Source organism: Symsagittifera roscoffensis, chromosome 7, assembly GCF_963678635.1.
Source record: "Symsagittifera roscoffensis chromosome 7, txSymRosc1.1, whole genome shotgun sequence".
Lineage (NCBI taxonomy): Eukaryota > Metazoa > Xenacoelomorpha > Acoela > Convolutidae > Symsagittifera > Symsagittifera roscoffensis.
The window spans coordinates 18,020,061-18,036,509 of NC_087068.1; the positions used below are offsets into that span (position 1 = coordinate 18,020,061).

Sequence of the window (16,449 nt, forward strand, 5' to 3'; positions counted from 1 at the left end):
CGTTGTTGTTTCTGGCGGTTCGAAGTTTCCGATCTTGATCAGTCGCTCCTCGTCGTCCTCAGTAATCTCGAGCAAAGTGTTCTCGGCCTCTCCTGCCTTCGGGAATCCCTTGTCGAACGCGACTCTTACTTTTGAAACGTAAACTTCAGACGAAGATGGCTTGGCGATCGTCAGTTTCGGAACAACAAATTGTTGCGAGAATTCGCCTTGCTCCGGGAATTCATCAGACGTCTGAAATAGGCAAAGCATTAAAAACAATTAACACGTTGAAACTTCGGGATATGTATGAAAATATAGGTTCAACTTGAATGATTTTTTTTTCATTGTTTCCTTACGTATAAACTCAGTTTTTAAAACTCAATTGTAAAATGCATTGATGTTTTAATCATTTGCTTATTTTCATTATATTCTTTTGGAAATTTGAGGCCAACTATCATAATTTTATTTCATACCTGGAGGTCTACTGCGAAGACAAGTGTTTCCACGACAACATCTGTGGATTGTTCGGTTCCGAGAGTTTCGTCAGTGATGACCACGTTGTATTTGTCCAATTCTTCTCCGCTTTCTGGACAACACAAAAAGACTTAATCAATTGCGAGATCGTAAAACAATTAACAAGAAAAATGGACACTTTTAATGAACTAGAAAAACCAATTAGAAAGAATGGGCATTTTTTCAACTACTTTACTTATATATTTTCAATTTAAGAGTATATGATTTGTTCTCTTGTCATGAAAGGGGGAATGCTTCAGTAGGATGTATCAAATATGTAATAAAGTAATAAAGTCTCAGAGAAGTTTTCACTTTAAATTAATTGTCATTCCGTCTAAGAAGGAAATGTCCACTTAAGTTTCGCTATTTGACATTACAGATCAAAAATATCGCTGTATAGGCAGCAATCTCGCCTTTTGATGGTCTTCTAAGAAGGATTAAGAAAATAATTACTTATTTTAACTTTTTCATTTTTTCAATTTTTTTTTCATTTTGAAAGCGAACTTATGATAATCAATACTACTAACCGTCGTAATACAAGACCAGTGACTCTGCCGGCTCAAGTTCATCTGGATTCTCGAGTGCATCACAGACATACGGCTCTTCCTCCGTGCACCCCTTGACCTTGACAGCAATTGAGACTGTGGTTTCCAGAGGAGCCACTGGTTCCAGCCACACCTCCACAATGTCGTTTATGGTGTCTACAGGGTCAAGATCTGTCGCAATCAGAACCACGGATGTTCCTGTTAAACAGACACACGTTTACTACTTTGAAGTTTAAAATACATTCAGAGAACTCATCACATTGAAAATCTTTAATGCTCAGCAATATAATGGTACCTGATATAATGGTACTATATAATGTATAATTACAATATGAAATACTATACAATGGTACCAGATGACCCAAAACTTATTCTGTTGGCAGTGGCAAGCGCAGGAACTTTTGACGGCGCAGCTTTAAAGAAAAATTCGCCGACTTTTTTTTAGGTCAAAAACAAGCCAAAAAAGTCGCTATAGGGCACCTTTTGGGAAAAGTTTGACCCAAAAAGTTTTTGCGCCCGGTTCCCCTTAAAATTAGTACGCATTGGCGCCATTGACTTAAAAGGTACACTGAACAGCGTTAGGCTGCGTTTATTTTCTTGTGCTGGGAAAGTATGTTTCGGGTTATTTACAAGGATTTGATTTGACGAAGAACTTACCTGAGAGTTTTGAGAACACCACTGGAGTTGCGGTCTCGTCGCTTAAATCGATGACGTTTCCGTACTGGTCGATGGAGAGCAGTTCACCATCCTCGTTTTTGAAGATGGCTTTCACTTTGAACTCATCCACCCCATTAACTATCAGCTCAATCAGAGAGATGTTCGACTAAAATATACAAGGTTTTCAAAGCAAATCAAGCAGAGCAAAGTTTCTTCAATCATGCAATGAGGACGATACATTGGAGTCTTTCTTGGACGCAAGATCAAAGAGGAAATGTGGACGCAAGATCCAGCCATTTATTCCGATGTAAAATTTTAACTTATTAGTTTCATGTTTTTAATGAGCTTAACTAAATGAAATCAATCATACTTTTCAAAAAACTACTTCAGTTAAAGACCAATTACTGTTTGTAAATCATTAACATATTTTTAAAAGTTTGTTATGAGATTGCGGAGGTTTCTGTTGTTGCGTCAAGTACTCCAGTCAAGGTTTCGAATTTGATTTTTTCTGACCTTGTACTGGAGGAATATGGGGATGATGGGCTGGTTAGGTCCGACAGTGAGTCTGTCTACTCCCAAATTACTCGTCAACTCCACATCTTCGCCTCCATTGGCGAACTCATTGTAGTACCCATACGCATCCATGTCCACACTCATAGGGTAGTCACACACCTCTTCTGGAGCTGAACAAAGGAAATAACTTTGATTTTGTTTCATGTAGCTATCATAAACAGGATTAAGTCATAACTAAATAAAACTGTAATTATATAAATATTATTTTTCGAGGAAAAAATGGTAAAGTATCATTTCAAGTTTTACGCATACAATTTGTTGACACCCAAAAAAAAATTTTAAGGATGATTCGAGCTATGATTATTTAGTCGAAATCAAAAATTGAAGATAATTTCCGCGGACTTAAATTAAACGTAAAATGCAGCGTAAAATGTATTATCAAGTTTGTGGCATCTTAAAACTGAAGAAAAAAAATCTAACAACTAAACTTAATGTTTTTTTTTGTCCTGATAGTCAGTAAACAGAACTTGATGATCTGAGAATTAAAACTATCAGAGGTCAAATCACTCACGAATGAACGAGGTAGTCTCGCTTGTAGTCTCTTCTGGCCCTGGTGTGGTCTTTTCAGTAGATGGAGTTGGAATGTCTGTCTTCACACACTGGTGGGCTGTGAAACTGGCATGGAAACACTCATCTGCTGGCTTGTTTGCATCTTCAGATGTGTAATCCACGCTGTCTCCGTTCATCCAGATGTAGTAGTACCGGTCGGCCAGGTAGAACTGAGAGGACAGGTCATCTGCAAAAAAATAAGTCTTCTTTCTCGTTAATTAATTTCCCCGTAATATAATATATATATATATATATATATATATATATATATATATATATATATATATATATATATATATATATATATTCGGAAATACGACAGAACTTTTAGACAGTATCCTTTCGTCGAGTACTTAAGAACTAAAAAAGCAAACCACGTAAAAAAAATCAAACCAAGTAAAAAAAAATTTGTTTGGGCGATTGGAGTCGGTTCCAGTACATAGTAATCGGTAAGGTTGGGGTGATTAGGGTTAAAGAAACGTTAAGAACATAGTAGAAAACGGAAAAATTCAGACCATTTTTTCTCGACACTGAAACAATTTTTCAAAAATTTGTTCATGGAATCCGAATCATGACTAAAATGACTTTAATGCAAAACTGCGCTTGACCCTGGTAAGCTTTCTCTGAGGTACCGAAAATCGGACAAAAAACTCTTGACAGGTCGAAACAACAATTATACTAATTGTTACTTCAAAATACGTTTTAAAATGAATTTTTGATAAAGTTCAATACTTTTGTCATAAACTGCTTCTCTGTTACCTTTGTTCAGCAGAGGCAGTGAGATGGTAGTGTAGGGAGACTCCGTGTCACTTGAAGGGTTCGGCCAGTCGAAGTGCTGCAAAGCAAATTATGATATAGAAATTTGTCAGTCAATCATATGGCAATTGTTTTTTCATTTCAAGCTTCTTACTGAATTTTAGTTTCCTTTTTTTTCTCTGAAAACTATTTCCTGGGTTATTTTATTATTGAAACAGAGAGTTTGGTCTTTAAAAGATAACTTTACAATTCAGCATACCTTGCACAATTGGATCTTTGGTTCAACTGTGGTTCTCTCACTGATGAAAGCGGACTCTACGACTGCGTACTCCAGTTTGCCCGAATCGGGATCCTCTTTCACACAAAACAATTCCTCGAGAGTTTGCAGCTGCATCAGGACCACGAAGGTTCCGGGAGAGTACTCGGAAGCATCATTCGGCGCCATTCTGGAAACGATAATGTCACTTTTCAAAAAAAACAAGGAAAATATCAATATGTCAATCAACTTCTTCCATACGTGACAATTAATCTTCGCTAGAAAAAGCAAAATAAAATCAGACAAACATTAAGCTGAAAAAATAAAATGAAAAAATGAGCTTTTTTAACACTATTATCTTATTAAGACAAGTCAAAAAGTCATTGCTAGGTACAAAAGTTGCATATGCTTAAGCAATCAATTAGTCTTTCATATGGTCGAAAATATTTACTTGTACCATAAGGGAGACAGTTCGACTCAAAAATGGAAACGAATAATGTTTGGAATAGTCAAAAAAGCAAAACACAAAAGCGAATCGTGGTTAACATGTAAGCTAGATGATAAGACTTCGCGAGCTTTAAGAATAGCAGATTTTTTAAGACACCTGCTTGTTATGATGTGTTCATATGTCGCCTAGTTCCATCATCACTTACCCTCTTTGCACCACGATGTCAGACACATCAGTTTCGTCTTCGTCTGTGAAGCTCATTGCCAAAGTGATGTACGACTGGTTCTTCAGGCAGATCTCGGTTCCCTCTTCCGCTACTGAGGAGTCACTGCCGACGATACCAGATGAGGTGTCCACTTGCATCGTCTCGAGAAGCATCGAGGAGTTGGTGAGGATATAGTAGACTTGACCATCGGATCCGAAAGGTGTCACTGGTACTTCGCCGGAGGGCGAAGATTCGGGATCGCCACCAGCTGACAGTACGCGTTCTTCACACACACCTGAAGACAAAAAAAAACACTCCAAAAACTGAAAAAAATGAGGAAAAACTTAATGTGGCTCAATAAACCTTTGAGATTACTGCAACCACGCCCACTTAATTATTGAAACACAACAATTAAACGTATTCAGATGTAAAAAGTACAAGGAAACATATTTTCTTAAACACGAATTAAATTTAGAGATCACCAAAAATTATACGCATAAGAATCAGAAGATTCTTAAGTTGCGACAAGAAAAAGAAGCATATTTTACCTGATCCACAGCCGTATGACTCCAAAGTCAAAGCGAGATCCTCGACGCCCTCAGCAGCGATCTCGATGTCGAGCACGACCCTTGATGCTAGGACGAAGGACTCATTGAACTGTACCTTGACCAGACCGTCTTCATCAGTGGTGAACTTGGCGAAGTTGGGTCGTCCATTGCTTAATGTCAGTTGTGTCGGGTCAGATAGGTTGTCGAAACTCAGAGCTGGTGACTCGTCGGTCATCCTGAATTAAGAAAAAACATCCGTTTGATAGAACAATCAACGAATAGAAGATTCACCATGAATTCCATACACTGGTTATAAAAGTTTATGCTTTGTGACACGTACGCAAACTTTTGACAATTTTTTTGCTACTTTTTTTTTCAAATGATCGAATGTTCTTTTTGTGTGAATAGAATGTACTTACTGGAACATGGCAGAGATGTACACTTCAGTTCCCTCTTCAACTGCATCCCCACTGTCCAGGTCGGTGAAGGTGAGAGAGAACCCATTCACGTAAGAGGGTTCTCCGAGTTCCATCACCACATTATCGTCCTGATAAATTAATCCAATTAACGTTCAATTACTGTCGCGAAAGAAACTCCTGCAAAGCTTATGCACTATGTCTATATGTCTATAAAAATTTAATTTTTATATCTCAGATATTTCTACGGAGCGCATTTGGCACAAAAATTTGGCCTCACGTAACTGTCACTAAGAGTTTCTTACAGTGTTAATTTGGATCAGACCGGCTGCGGTGGAAGTGGGTTGTCCATTTACAGTCAATGCTGTCGGTTCCAATGGATACTCCTTCACACATGGCACAGCTGAAAATCAAAATATCATGAGACTATTTTACATAGCTTGTTCAAACTTTTTTTCGAAACAGATTTTTTTCAGCTAGCTCAGTACAATTAATGGATTTTTATCGGGTTATATTTCAATGATTGGTCGTTTTTGATTGGTGTGTACTAACGCGTAGTAGTCGTCGTGAGAGATGGTGTAGTTTCTGTTGCCGCTGTTGTTGAAACACTCGTAGTCGATTCCTCACTTGGCGTTGTCGGCTCTAGCAAAATAGATAATAAAAATCAACCACATCATGCATGATTCCTAGTTTCGCCAAGTAAATTGTTTCTATCGAACATCAAATAACTAGCACATGAAGTTTCAAATTGATTTAACAAGAAAAATTCAAAAAAAATTAAAACAAGAAACTTTTTTAACCATTTTTGTTGTGTACAAATCCTGTCATTTTTTTTTTGTAGAAAATGCGATTAAGTTCTTTTTTGGTGCATGCTCACAGTTCGTTTAATTGCGAGGCGAGGCGTCTTTTGAAAACTTAAAGATTGGTTGAGAAATATCTGCAGTAAAATAGTATCATTGGGAAACTTTTGGAAAAAAGAGCAAAAAAATGGGGAATCAAACATTTTCAAGTTTTTTTTATCAACCTGCAGCCGAAAAAATTGAGAATAATAATCTTTTAGAAAGTTAACTATTTATTTTGCACAGCTCTGTTATGGACTTTTTATTTTGCCTTTTTTTATGGAAGCCAAATAAGTGAAACGGATTTATTGTATTAAATCTGTTTCAAGTGTTCGATTTCCATAAAAAAATCGAAACAGCCTTTCCAGTGTCCATCAAAAATGTATCTGCATTTTTGCTATTCAGATTCTAATTTGCGGCGACCCCCTAAGAGCTTGAATTTTGTTTGAATTTGTCAAAAGCAGGCAGCAAAACCAAGAATATATGTGAAGAGAAACGCTTCACTTTAAACTCGTCTGAAAAGCAAACAAATCTTTTTCGAAATTTTGATGTATCAATCAAATTAGAAAATAAAGGCCTTTTGTATGACCTATTTCTCAACCCTATTTGAGGTTTGCTTGTGGTAACTGAACTTGCGCGTAAAAAAATCAGAAAGTATAAAACATAGGCAACAGAAAGTTGGAAAAGTGTCATAGAACTCAAATGATTTCATTGCACACTTTTTAAATTACAAATTTTGGAGAATAAACATCAGTTAGCGGTCTTTTAACTTTAAGAACCTTTATAAGGACACTTTTTGGCACGAAATTAACCCAATTCGAAAAAACTGGATGAATAGGTAATTTTTCATTCCGCTGGAAAATCTGATAATTAAGTTCAACTTTTGAAACTAAAAGTTATTCACAATTTTTTGTCCCATTAAATTTTTTGGGGAGATACTGATGAATTTTACATTTAGAAATTGAATTTGAATTAAAGTGACAAAAATCAAAATTCAAACCAGGCAAAAAAATTGAGCGTGAACAAGAAGATTTAAGACTCTTTATTTGAGAAAAACAAAAAAATCTCTTCGTTCATCTTATATATTAAATGAAAGTCCTTAGGCGCTATGAACGCAAAGTTTTTCCATCAAACATAACGTTTAAAAAGCTTGGATCAGAATGTTCAAAAATCATTCAGAGCAACCATCGAGCTCAATGTTTGAGAGGCGTTTAGACAAGAATTTTTTTTAGAACTTTCAATCAGTCTAGAGTCTTTAAGAAGTTTCATCGATCCAGGAACTAGATTCAACTTTCAGACTAGACAGAACACGTCCACTTTTTGTCCAAATTTTTCCGTTTGCAGATTCATTTTAGTCTGAACGAAATCAATTAAAAATAGTAACCTTTACACTTAGAATTTTTTTTTCAGCAAACCGATTCGCGCGATGAAATAACTTGAAATATTTCAAAGTTTCATTACTTGATTAGTTTGTTTAGAAAAACATAAATTTCCCGCAAACCGATTCAGTGTATGAAACAAGTTGAAATTTTTTTATCAAAATTTCATCGGTTCAATGGATCCAAGAGAAAAACTTAATTGTTTCGCTACCGGTTCCATCACGACATAATTTGAAATAATTCAAAAACTCATACTTGAATACATTGGTTAAAAAAACTATTTCCAAGTTTTATAGCTGGAACAGCTTGTCTAGAAAAACTAAAACTTTTCCCGGACCGATTCGTTCTTTGAAATTTAAAATTTTTCAAACCGATGTCTTAACTTGAAATTGTTCGATTTTTCATTGCTTGAATAGCTTGATAAAAATAAAAAATAATTTTTTTCGAGCCGATTAATTATTGAAGACGGGCTGGTTAGTTAACACTTAAACGAACCTCATTAAAAATGACTCACACAATTACGAATAAACACACAGTAAGTACGCGAATAAACACAAATTTCAACCTACTATAAAGAAAATTTTTTAAATTCCCAATGATGAAATCAAATGAGGTATGAAAATGATGAGATACGTCAAATGTTTTTTTTTTGTTGCTGTTAAACTAAAGATCACTAACTTATGCATCCAACTAGTGACGTCATTTCGAATGCTTCATCCAGCACTTCATCTTCTGAGCAGGAGAGGTCAGTGGAGAAAGAGGGCACAAGCAGGATAGAGGAGAACTCAACTCCTAACAGGCCAGTCCCTTCCGGACCCGAAATGCCTGCTGAGAGCTCAGACTGCGTGTAGAGTTGCTGAAAAAACAAGTTTACAGAAAAGAAATTAAACGTCTCAGATCTCAACAATCAAAGTTATAATAAATAGATGCCAAGTTATTTAGTTTTTTCATAGGCACCTTTTAGCCTAAATTTCATCAAAAACGGTCAAACTTGAACAAAATTGGATCAAGTTATGCTTTTTATTTTAATTCCATTGGCAAAGTTTGAGCTTAAATAGTTTTTCTTTCAAATTAAAACTGACTGCCCTTTTTGCGCCAAAATAATTTCATATCAAACCGATTTAAGAAAAAAACTCACAGGTGTCGGAACGGCACTGGTTCCAATTGAGGTCACATAAGCGACGAGAGAAGTGACAAGCAGGTAGTCATCTGTGTCGTACTTGTACTGTGCATAGTACTCTTCCGAGGGCGTCTTGAACAGGACTGCGAACTTTGTCGAGGGGGGAGGGGAGAAAGGACTGCTGCCGGAGGGGGAGGAGAGAGACACTGCGAAGCTGGACACTCGCGTCTGAAATAACAACAGATGAGTTCACAATTAGACTTATAAAAAAACACAAAGTAAATAAAAAAATACCGACTTGTTTTTTTTTGAAAAAATCTCAATTTTCGAATTTCGAAAAAAAATAGATGACCCAACAGCTCATTAAATTTCTAGAAAAATTTAAAATTGGCACTCTTTTGATAAAATTAACCCAATTGGAGAAAACTGGATCAATAGGCAATTTTTTCATTTAGCTAGAAATCTGAAAACTAAAAATCATTACGACCTACTATAAAAAATCATCATGAACTACATAAGAATCTGAACTACGTTCATCGACTCTTATAAAATAGATTTCCTCTTGGTTGTAAAAATGATCATTAAATAATTTTAATTAAAGAAACGCTATCACTACTCACTCCTTCGTCTCCTCCGGGAAGGTTGACCTCTACAGCATTGATGGTGTCATCTATCTTGGAGCAGACGAACAGGTGCTCACTCTCAGACACAGACAGCTCGATCAAGTCATCCACGCACTCATGAGCTAAAACAATCATCACATCAAACCAACCACAATTTGATTAACATGCTGACGAGACATTTGAATGCTTCCGTCTGCGTCTATTCGCATTACATAAGGACCGTATCCGTAAGAACGTTCAGCAAATCAACGTCAAAATTAAACTATCAAAAGTGACTGAAATTCACAGTCATCCCATTCCCATCGTTCAAAACTGAATTCTGATTGGCTAAAATAAACTTTGAGCATTCGATCCCCAGTGGCATTCGATCCTCGTGAGGGATACACCCACTTTCATCTGTCATCTACCAATTCATGTTCATTAACTTATGTAAAGCATAGACCTGCAAACATGGCAGTTATGACCTTCCTTCCTCTAGTAATATACTTCCATTTTGGTTTAATAATAGTTTGTATGCATGACTCAGTATTTTCTAGTAGTCTTTCATAGAAAACTATTCAAATTTTCATCTAACTTGGGCTTTCAACCTTCAAAAGAGGCGAAATTTGACAATGAAGCACAAACGCTACTCACGAGTTGTTGACGCATGTGTTGTCGATTCTAAACACAAGATTTGGTATTCAGCGCATTAGTTATAGATCGGCACATACAGTTGGAAACATCGGCATTTGCAGAAAATGTAGCATAATGTTGAAGACGTTTCTGCTTTAATGGCCGATCACAAATTGGATAAATCTCCACCTTTTTGAAACACTTTTTCTTCTCAAAATGTGTTCCCTGTGATTATTGGGAAATAAATGAACAGTACTAACTGTAGCATCCAATCAGATTCAAGTCAATCAATCCCTCCTGACATCCCTTGATGGTGAGAGTGAGGGTCTGAACCGAGATCTCCTCCGAGGGTTCCTTATCATTTGAGAACATGATACTAGTAGTAGAGACCTCAGGAACAACTGCGGTCTCCTCGTCATTGTCATCGGTTGAAGAAGGCGCAACGTCGATCCACGAAGGCTGAAACAAAGTGTATGTTTACGTTCAAAGTAATATAATTGCGAAATGATGCAGTAGGCTTCAGCTATGCTGTCCTGGAGAAAACTAGAACTTGTTTATCATCACAACCAGGTAGAGACAGACTACCATAACGGCAAATTCATAATCATAAAAATCATCTGGTCATTTTAATGCTGTTTGACATGAATAACATAGGTAACATGCGAACTTTACGTGTTAGTTTTTATTTTACAGTCATCGCCAACTTTTTATTGAAACTCACTTCTTCAGTTGCCGGCGAGGCCTTGAAGATGTTTCCTGACACTTGTTCCAGTACGTAATCGGTTCCAGACTCATCTGTAAACTTGATTGACAGCTGGGATTTAGGTGACAGCCCAGTTGCACTCAGTTGAATCTCCATGACTGATTGAGCTTCCTGGGAAACAAACTGGACTTATGAGGGTCTCTCAAAAACTGCTGTTGATTTTAATCAGATTCCTAACTATAAAGACTAGTTTGGGTTTATCTTAAAGGATTAAGAGATAATTTCCTGACGTTTAGGTGTGAAAACTACGACGGACTTTTCGTAGCCTCACTGACTTACCTCATAGCTATAAGAAGTCATATATTCTTCTCCTGGCGCCATTTCTTCGCACAGAAAACCAACGTCTGGCGTTTCTGTAGTCGTCACTTCACCGGATGGTCCAGCAGTAGTTCCTTCGCTGCCCGGCGATCCAGGTGGTCCAGCAGTAGTCCCTTCGCTGCCGGGCGATCCTGGTGGTCCAGCAGTAGTCCCTTCGCTGCCGGGCGATCCTGGTGGGCCAGCAGTAGTTCCTTCGCTGCCGGGCGATCCTGGTGGTCCAGCAGTAGTCCCTTCGCTGCCGGGCGATCCTGGTGGTCCAGCAGTAGTCCCTTCGCTGCCGGGTGTTCCTGGTGGTCCCGCAGTAGTTCCTTCGCTGCCGGGTGTTCCTGGTGGTCCCGCGGTAGTTCCTTCGCTGCCGGGTGTTCCTGGTGGTCCCGCAGTAGTTCCTTCGCTGCCGGGTGTTCCTGGTGGTCCCGCAGTAGTTCCTTCGCTGCCGGGTGTTCCTGGTGGTCCCGCAGTAGTTCCTTCGCTGCCGGGTGTTCCTGGTGGTCCCGCAGTAGTTCCTTCGCTGCCGGGTGTTCCTGGTGGTCCCGCAGTAGTTCCTTCGCTGCCGGGTGTTCCTGGTGGTCCCGCAGTAGTTCCTTCGCTGCCGGGTGTTCCTGGTGGTCCCGCAGTAGTTCCTTCGCTGCCGGGTGGTCCAGCAGTAGTTCCTTTACTGCCGGGTGGTCCTGGTGGTCCCACTGTAGTTCCTTCGCTGCCGGGTGTTCCTGGTGGTCCCACAGTAGTTCCTTCGCTGCCGGGTGTTCCTGGTGGTCCCGCAGTAGTTCCTTCGCTGCCGGGTGTTCCTGGTGGTCCCGCAGTAGTTCCTTCGCTGCCGGGTGTTCCTGGTGGTCCCGCAGTAGTTCCTTCGCTGCCGGGTGTTCCTGGTGGTCCCGCAGTAGTTCCTTCGCTGCCGGGTGTTCCTGGTGGTCCCGCAGTAGTTCCTTCGCTGCCGGGTGTTCCTGGTGGTCCCGCAGTAGTTCCTTCGCTGCCGGGTGTTCCTGGTGGTCCCGCAGTAGTTCCTTCGCTGCCGGGTGTTCCTGGTGGTCCCGCAGTAGTTCCTTCGCTGCCGGGTGTTCCTGGTGGTCCCGCAGTAGTTCCTTCGCTGCCGGGTGTTCCTGGTGGTCCCGCAGTAGTTCCTTCGCTGCCGGGTGTTCCTGGTGGTCCCGCAGTAGTTCCTTCGCTGCCGGGTGATCCTGGTGGTCCCACAGTAGTTCCTTTGCTGCCGGGTGATCCTGGTGGTCCCGCAGTAGTTCCTTTACTGCCGGGTGGTCCTGGTGGTCCCACTGTAGTTCCTTTGCTACCGGGTGGTCCTGCAGTAGTTCCTTCGCCAGATGGTCCACTAGGAGTTGTTTTGGCAGCTCCTGAGGGCGTTGTTGTGAACGTGGGTGTTGGAGGTGGAAGCTCCACCATTTCATCTTCGCCGCATGGCGTGATAGTTGAGAATCCAGTGATTTCTAGAATAAGATGGCTTTGATCAATTAGGTGCATGTTATGTTATAGATAAATTCATCCGAGATCCGTATAGAAGTTCGAAAATAAGGAAATGTTTTTCATTTAAAGTTAACTTAAAATTCTGCTGTTTTTGAGAAAGTGCAATTAAAATAAGTAATAAAACTTTAAAGTTGACAATTACTTATAGCTAAAAACCACTTTCAGCGAGCATTAGAGTAATGCGTTCATTTTCCAACAAACTTTGAGTGATTTAATATAAAAAATACACTAATTTTTCTTTCTCATTACTGGGGCAATTTTTTCATTGCTTTGGAACTCGAATCACAACTGAATTTAATGCGATACCACGCTACTGACGCTACTACCATTTTTTGAGGCAAATAAAACCGAACGAGAGGGACAGGAAAAACTCTAGCCTTGCTCAATTAATGAATTTTCTCCCATTAGTAAACTAAATTTAACCAACGAGAGGAGCTCTTGGTTTAACACGAAAAATTTACCCAGAAAAAAAGAGCTGTTGTTCCGACCATTGAAAAGGGAAAGCAACTTTGTATTCGGATGTGCTTAAGTTTTTGTTCCGAACATAGAACATAAGGAGGAACTTTGTATTCGGATGTGTTTTATTTTTTTTCTTTTTGTTCTCCACGAAAAATCAGGTGCCACAAACAATCACCGGAGTGGGTTGAATGATGTATCATATTGAAGCCTTTGCAGTGGTTATTCGAACCACATTGAAAATTTCAAAAAAATTTTCCCCGTGTCGAGAAAAACCGGATTGAAATTTTTGATTTTGCGTCTCATTTCGAGCGAATAAAGCGAGCGAGCAGTCTTATTTTAACTGCTTAAAAGCTTAGAATAACTTAATTTAAATAGTATAACTTAGTTTTACTTGAGTAAGGTTAATTTACTTTGAGTATATTAACGCCCTTTTAGGAATCAAAATTTAAAGAATTCAAAAAACTGCGAAGCTTGAAAAAAAAAATATTTTATTTTTCAAGTAACTTTTCTAAAAAAAATTGGTTTTCAATTTTCTTATTTTACTATGACTGTCGAATATACCTAATCTTCGATTTGTTGTTCAGCTCCTTTTATCACACTACGCTGAAAAAAAACGACAATGATTTGAAAAAACTTTGTTGTATTTTTTAAGACTATGGTCTCGGAACATTCTGTGCCACTTGCACTGTAACCGGCTATCCTTGTTTTCTTTTGTTTTTCTTTTTTTGTTTTTTTTTTGTTTTCTACGCCAAATCAGCTTAGAAAAAATCATTGGAGTGAGCTGAGTGCATATCATTTAAAGGCCTTTTTAGCTGTGATTCGAATGACATCGAAGAAATTTAAAAAGCGGTTCACATTTTTTGTTAATATTTTGTCTAATTTCGGGCGAGTAAAGCGAGAAAGCGGGCTTATAATAGCTTATTTATGCTCATTTTAAGCCTCTCAAAATTAGTCTTACTCGAGTCGAATTATTTTTTGCAAAACTTTTGACGCCATTTTGGGAATCATAAAGTTCTAATTAGAAAAACATTTTATGACATTTTTGGTTTTCTACTCATTTTTTTTCAAAAAAAATGTTGTCGAATTTGCTTATTTTAGTATGAATTTTGAATTTGCCTCGGTTCTAGTTTTCCGTTCAGATTTCGGCGCATAACATTTCGCATACACAAGCAAAAGTATGACTGATAACGCTACACAGAATAATCACACCACACTAATTATTAAAAAAATATATAAATTTTTAAGACTATAGTCGGAAAATTCTGAGCTATCCTCGTTTGAAATTAGCATACAATATCGCAAAACAGGGGATTTCCAAAATTAGCATAGACATTTTTTAAGACCAAGGTACAGAACAATTTGCGCTATTTGCCCAATAACTGCTATCCTTATATACACATAAAAACATTTATTAAACATTTTTGCAAAATAGGATACATCAAACCATTTATCAAGGACGGATTTCTTTAACAGAGCCTGATTTTTAAAAGAATGTTTGTATTTTGCACAAAGCCTCTCCCAGTGTTTTGCCGTAATATGTGCGCAGAATAGAGAGGATGTCGCAACATGAAACTCTTCTCATTAAATTGTGCAAGCAAACGACAAGTATTTCAGAAAAATTGTTAAGTAAAATGAAAAAAAAATCGGTTAATAATTTAGAAAATAAAGGTTAAAAGTTACAAAAAAAACAAAACAAAGAATTGATAACGACAGATCCTCAGAAGACGATTTAGAAGAAAAAAAAAAGATTTTCTCGAGGATCGAAGGAAAAAACTGCGAAACCTCGAAACTAGATCAAATTATAGTTTTGTTTTTAGTTTAACTTCACATACTCTTTTCAATGTGATCAAACAGACTATATCGAACAAACTAAGGGCATACAGAAAGAATTGAGATTTAAGCATTGTGTAGAATTCCAAAAAGGTATGTAGTTTTTGAGAAGAAGGTTTGATGTGATTTCTTGCTTCGAATTACCTGGTGTTGTAACTTTCGTAGAGGTGAAGGAAGTTGTTGGGCTAGAAGTGAAAGATGTAGTAGGTGTCGGTTCTGAAAAAAATATGCGAGATTATCAATGAAAAGCGAAAAGAGCAATGCGAAAAACTTCATCTGCTCAGAACTTTTCATTGCCTTCCACCTTTTTTCAATTATGTAAGAATCGATCGAGAGGTCATTTTTTAATTCTAAAACTCCACTAGTGCAATTTCTTTACATGAATGCTCTAAATATGTTTTTTAAATCACGAGAGCTGAATGATCTCTAGTTTAAATGATGTGGGAAAAGGTGGATCCAGCTATTTCTCAAAAGATTCCGAACCATTTTCTAAATAGTGACTTATATCGTTCGCTCGCAAAACATTTCTCTTCAGTGAATAAAACAAAAACGAAAGCGGAAAACAAGCTTTTTACGTGACATTAAAACCTTTTGGGTGACATTTATCTTGATGGTAAAGAGTGACTAACTGTAGCATCCGATGAAGTTGAGTTCGACCTCTGGTTTCACGCAGCCCTCGACCTTGACCTTGAGGGTGAGAGAAGCGACCTCTATTTCTAGTTCAGGCGCATCATCACTGTTGAACATGATTGTGTCCACTTCGGATGCAGGGAACCATGGCACAGAATCCTACGAAGAAACACGCGTGATAATTAAAACTCGAAAACTTGAGGAATTTGAATTTAATTACATTATCAAAATTATACAAAGGGATTCACACATGCATCATCCTAAAATCATAATAATAACTTGTTTTGAGGGAGAAAAAAATACAAAAAATTCACAAAATGACAGAGTACTAAATTTACCAATGTCTGACAAGAATGACTGAATGAGTAAAACTTTGAGTCTACGAAACTTATTAAGTGACGCACGCCAATTATGACGTATTAGCAGGACCAGTCAAATTGAAAAAAAAAAAAGAAATTTACCAACTAACATGCCCCAATTTATAGAGCAGTCTATGGAGCAGTAATAACATGAAAAAATTAAACGTAACAAAAATTATACGAAAAATGATCACAGGTGAAATATCTTTCCAAATTTAAGCTCAGGACAACAATACTTTTTGAATGATATAACAAATATCCCACCAAAAATGGCTAGTTAAAAAGTCGAAAATTGTCTGAAGAAAAAACCCACCCCGGGCACAAATACTCCGTTACGTTCGTTACGATAGTCGGAACAATAATAGTCTGTTTTAAAATCCTTAGCTTTGGCTGTACTTAATAGCTGGTTGTTGATTAAAATGAACACTCTCAAAATGAACACAATTTATCGCGACAATATTTGCGTCGCAACAATATTTGCGACTTAGGTTGGAAAAAAAGATAGTTCTTACTATAACAGAAGTGTAATCAACCTTTTACTCTACAATACTCGAATAGCTAAATAAATCTTTAAAGTTTTTATAAAATTAAGAAGTACC

The 16,449-nt window shown here is 37.9% G+C and overlaps 2 protein-coding genes across 2 annotated transcripts; both read right to left on the bottom strand.

The window, feature by feature from the left end:
• Positions 1-4,704: 4,704 nt before the first annotated feature.
• LOC134851929 (uncharacterized) lies at positions 4,705-8,614 on the bottom strand. Its single transcript, XM_063868204.1, has 8 exons — positions 8,594-8,614; positions 8,342-8,519; positions 5,998-6,087; positions 5,751-5,848; positions 5,449-5,576; positions 5,030-5,265; positions 4,845-4,855; positions 4,705-4,776 (listed from the first exon to the last, which is right to left on the bottom strand). Exons 1-8 carry the CDS (start codon positions 8,612-8,614, stop codon positions 4,705-4,707), a joined length of 834 nt encoding a protein of 277 aa, XP_063724274.1.
• Positions 8,615-11,143: 2,529 nt separating this feature from the next.
• LOC134851930 (sex-determining region Y protein-like) lies at positions 11,144-12,496 on the bottom strand. Its single transcript, XM_063868205.1, has one exon. It carries the CDS (start codon positions 12,494-12,496, stop codon positions 11,144-11,146), a length of 1,353 nt encoding a protein of 450 aa, XP_063724275.1.
• Between the last annotated feature and the right edge of the window lie 3,953 nt (positions 12,497-16,449).

What these genes read in the sequence shown, in the direction of transcription:
- LOC134851929 (XM_063868204.1), bottom strand. Translation starts at nt 8,614, where the DNA reads ATGAAAAAACTAAATAACTTG. An exon ending in TGAAAAAACTAAATAACTTG is followed by an intron (nt 8,520 to 8,593) that starts GCATCTATTTAT and finishes TTGTTTTTTCAG; the next exon opens with CAACTCTACACGCAGTCTGA. An exon ending in TACATCTCTGCCATGTTCCA is followed by an intron (nt 5,266 to 5,448) that starts GTAAGTACATTC and finishes TTCTTAATTCAG; the next exon opens with GATGACCGACGAGTCACCAG.
- LOC134851930 (XM_063868205.1), bottom strand. Translation starts at nt 12,496, where the DNA reads ATGAAATGGTGGAGCTTCCACCTCCAACACCCACGTTCACAACAACGC.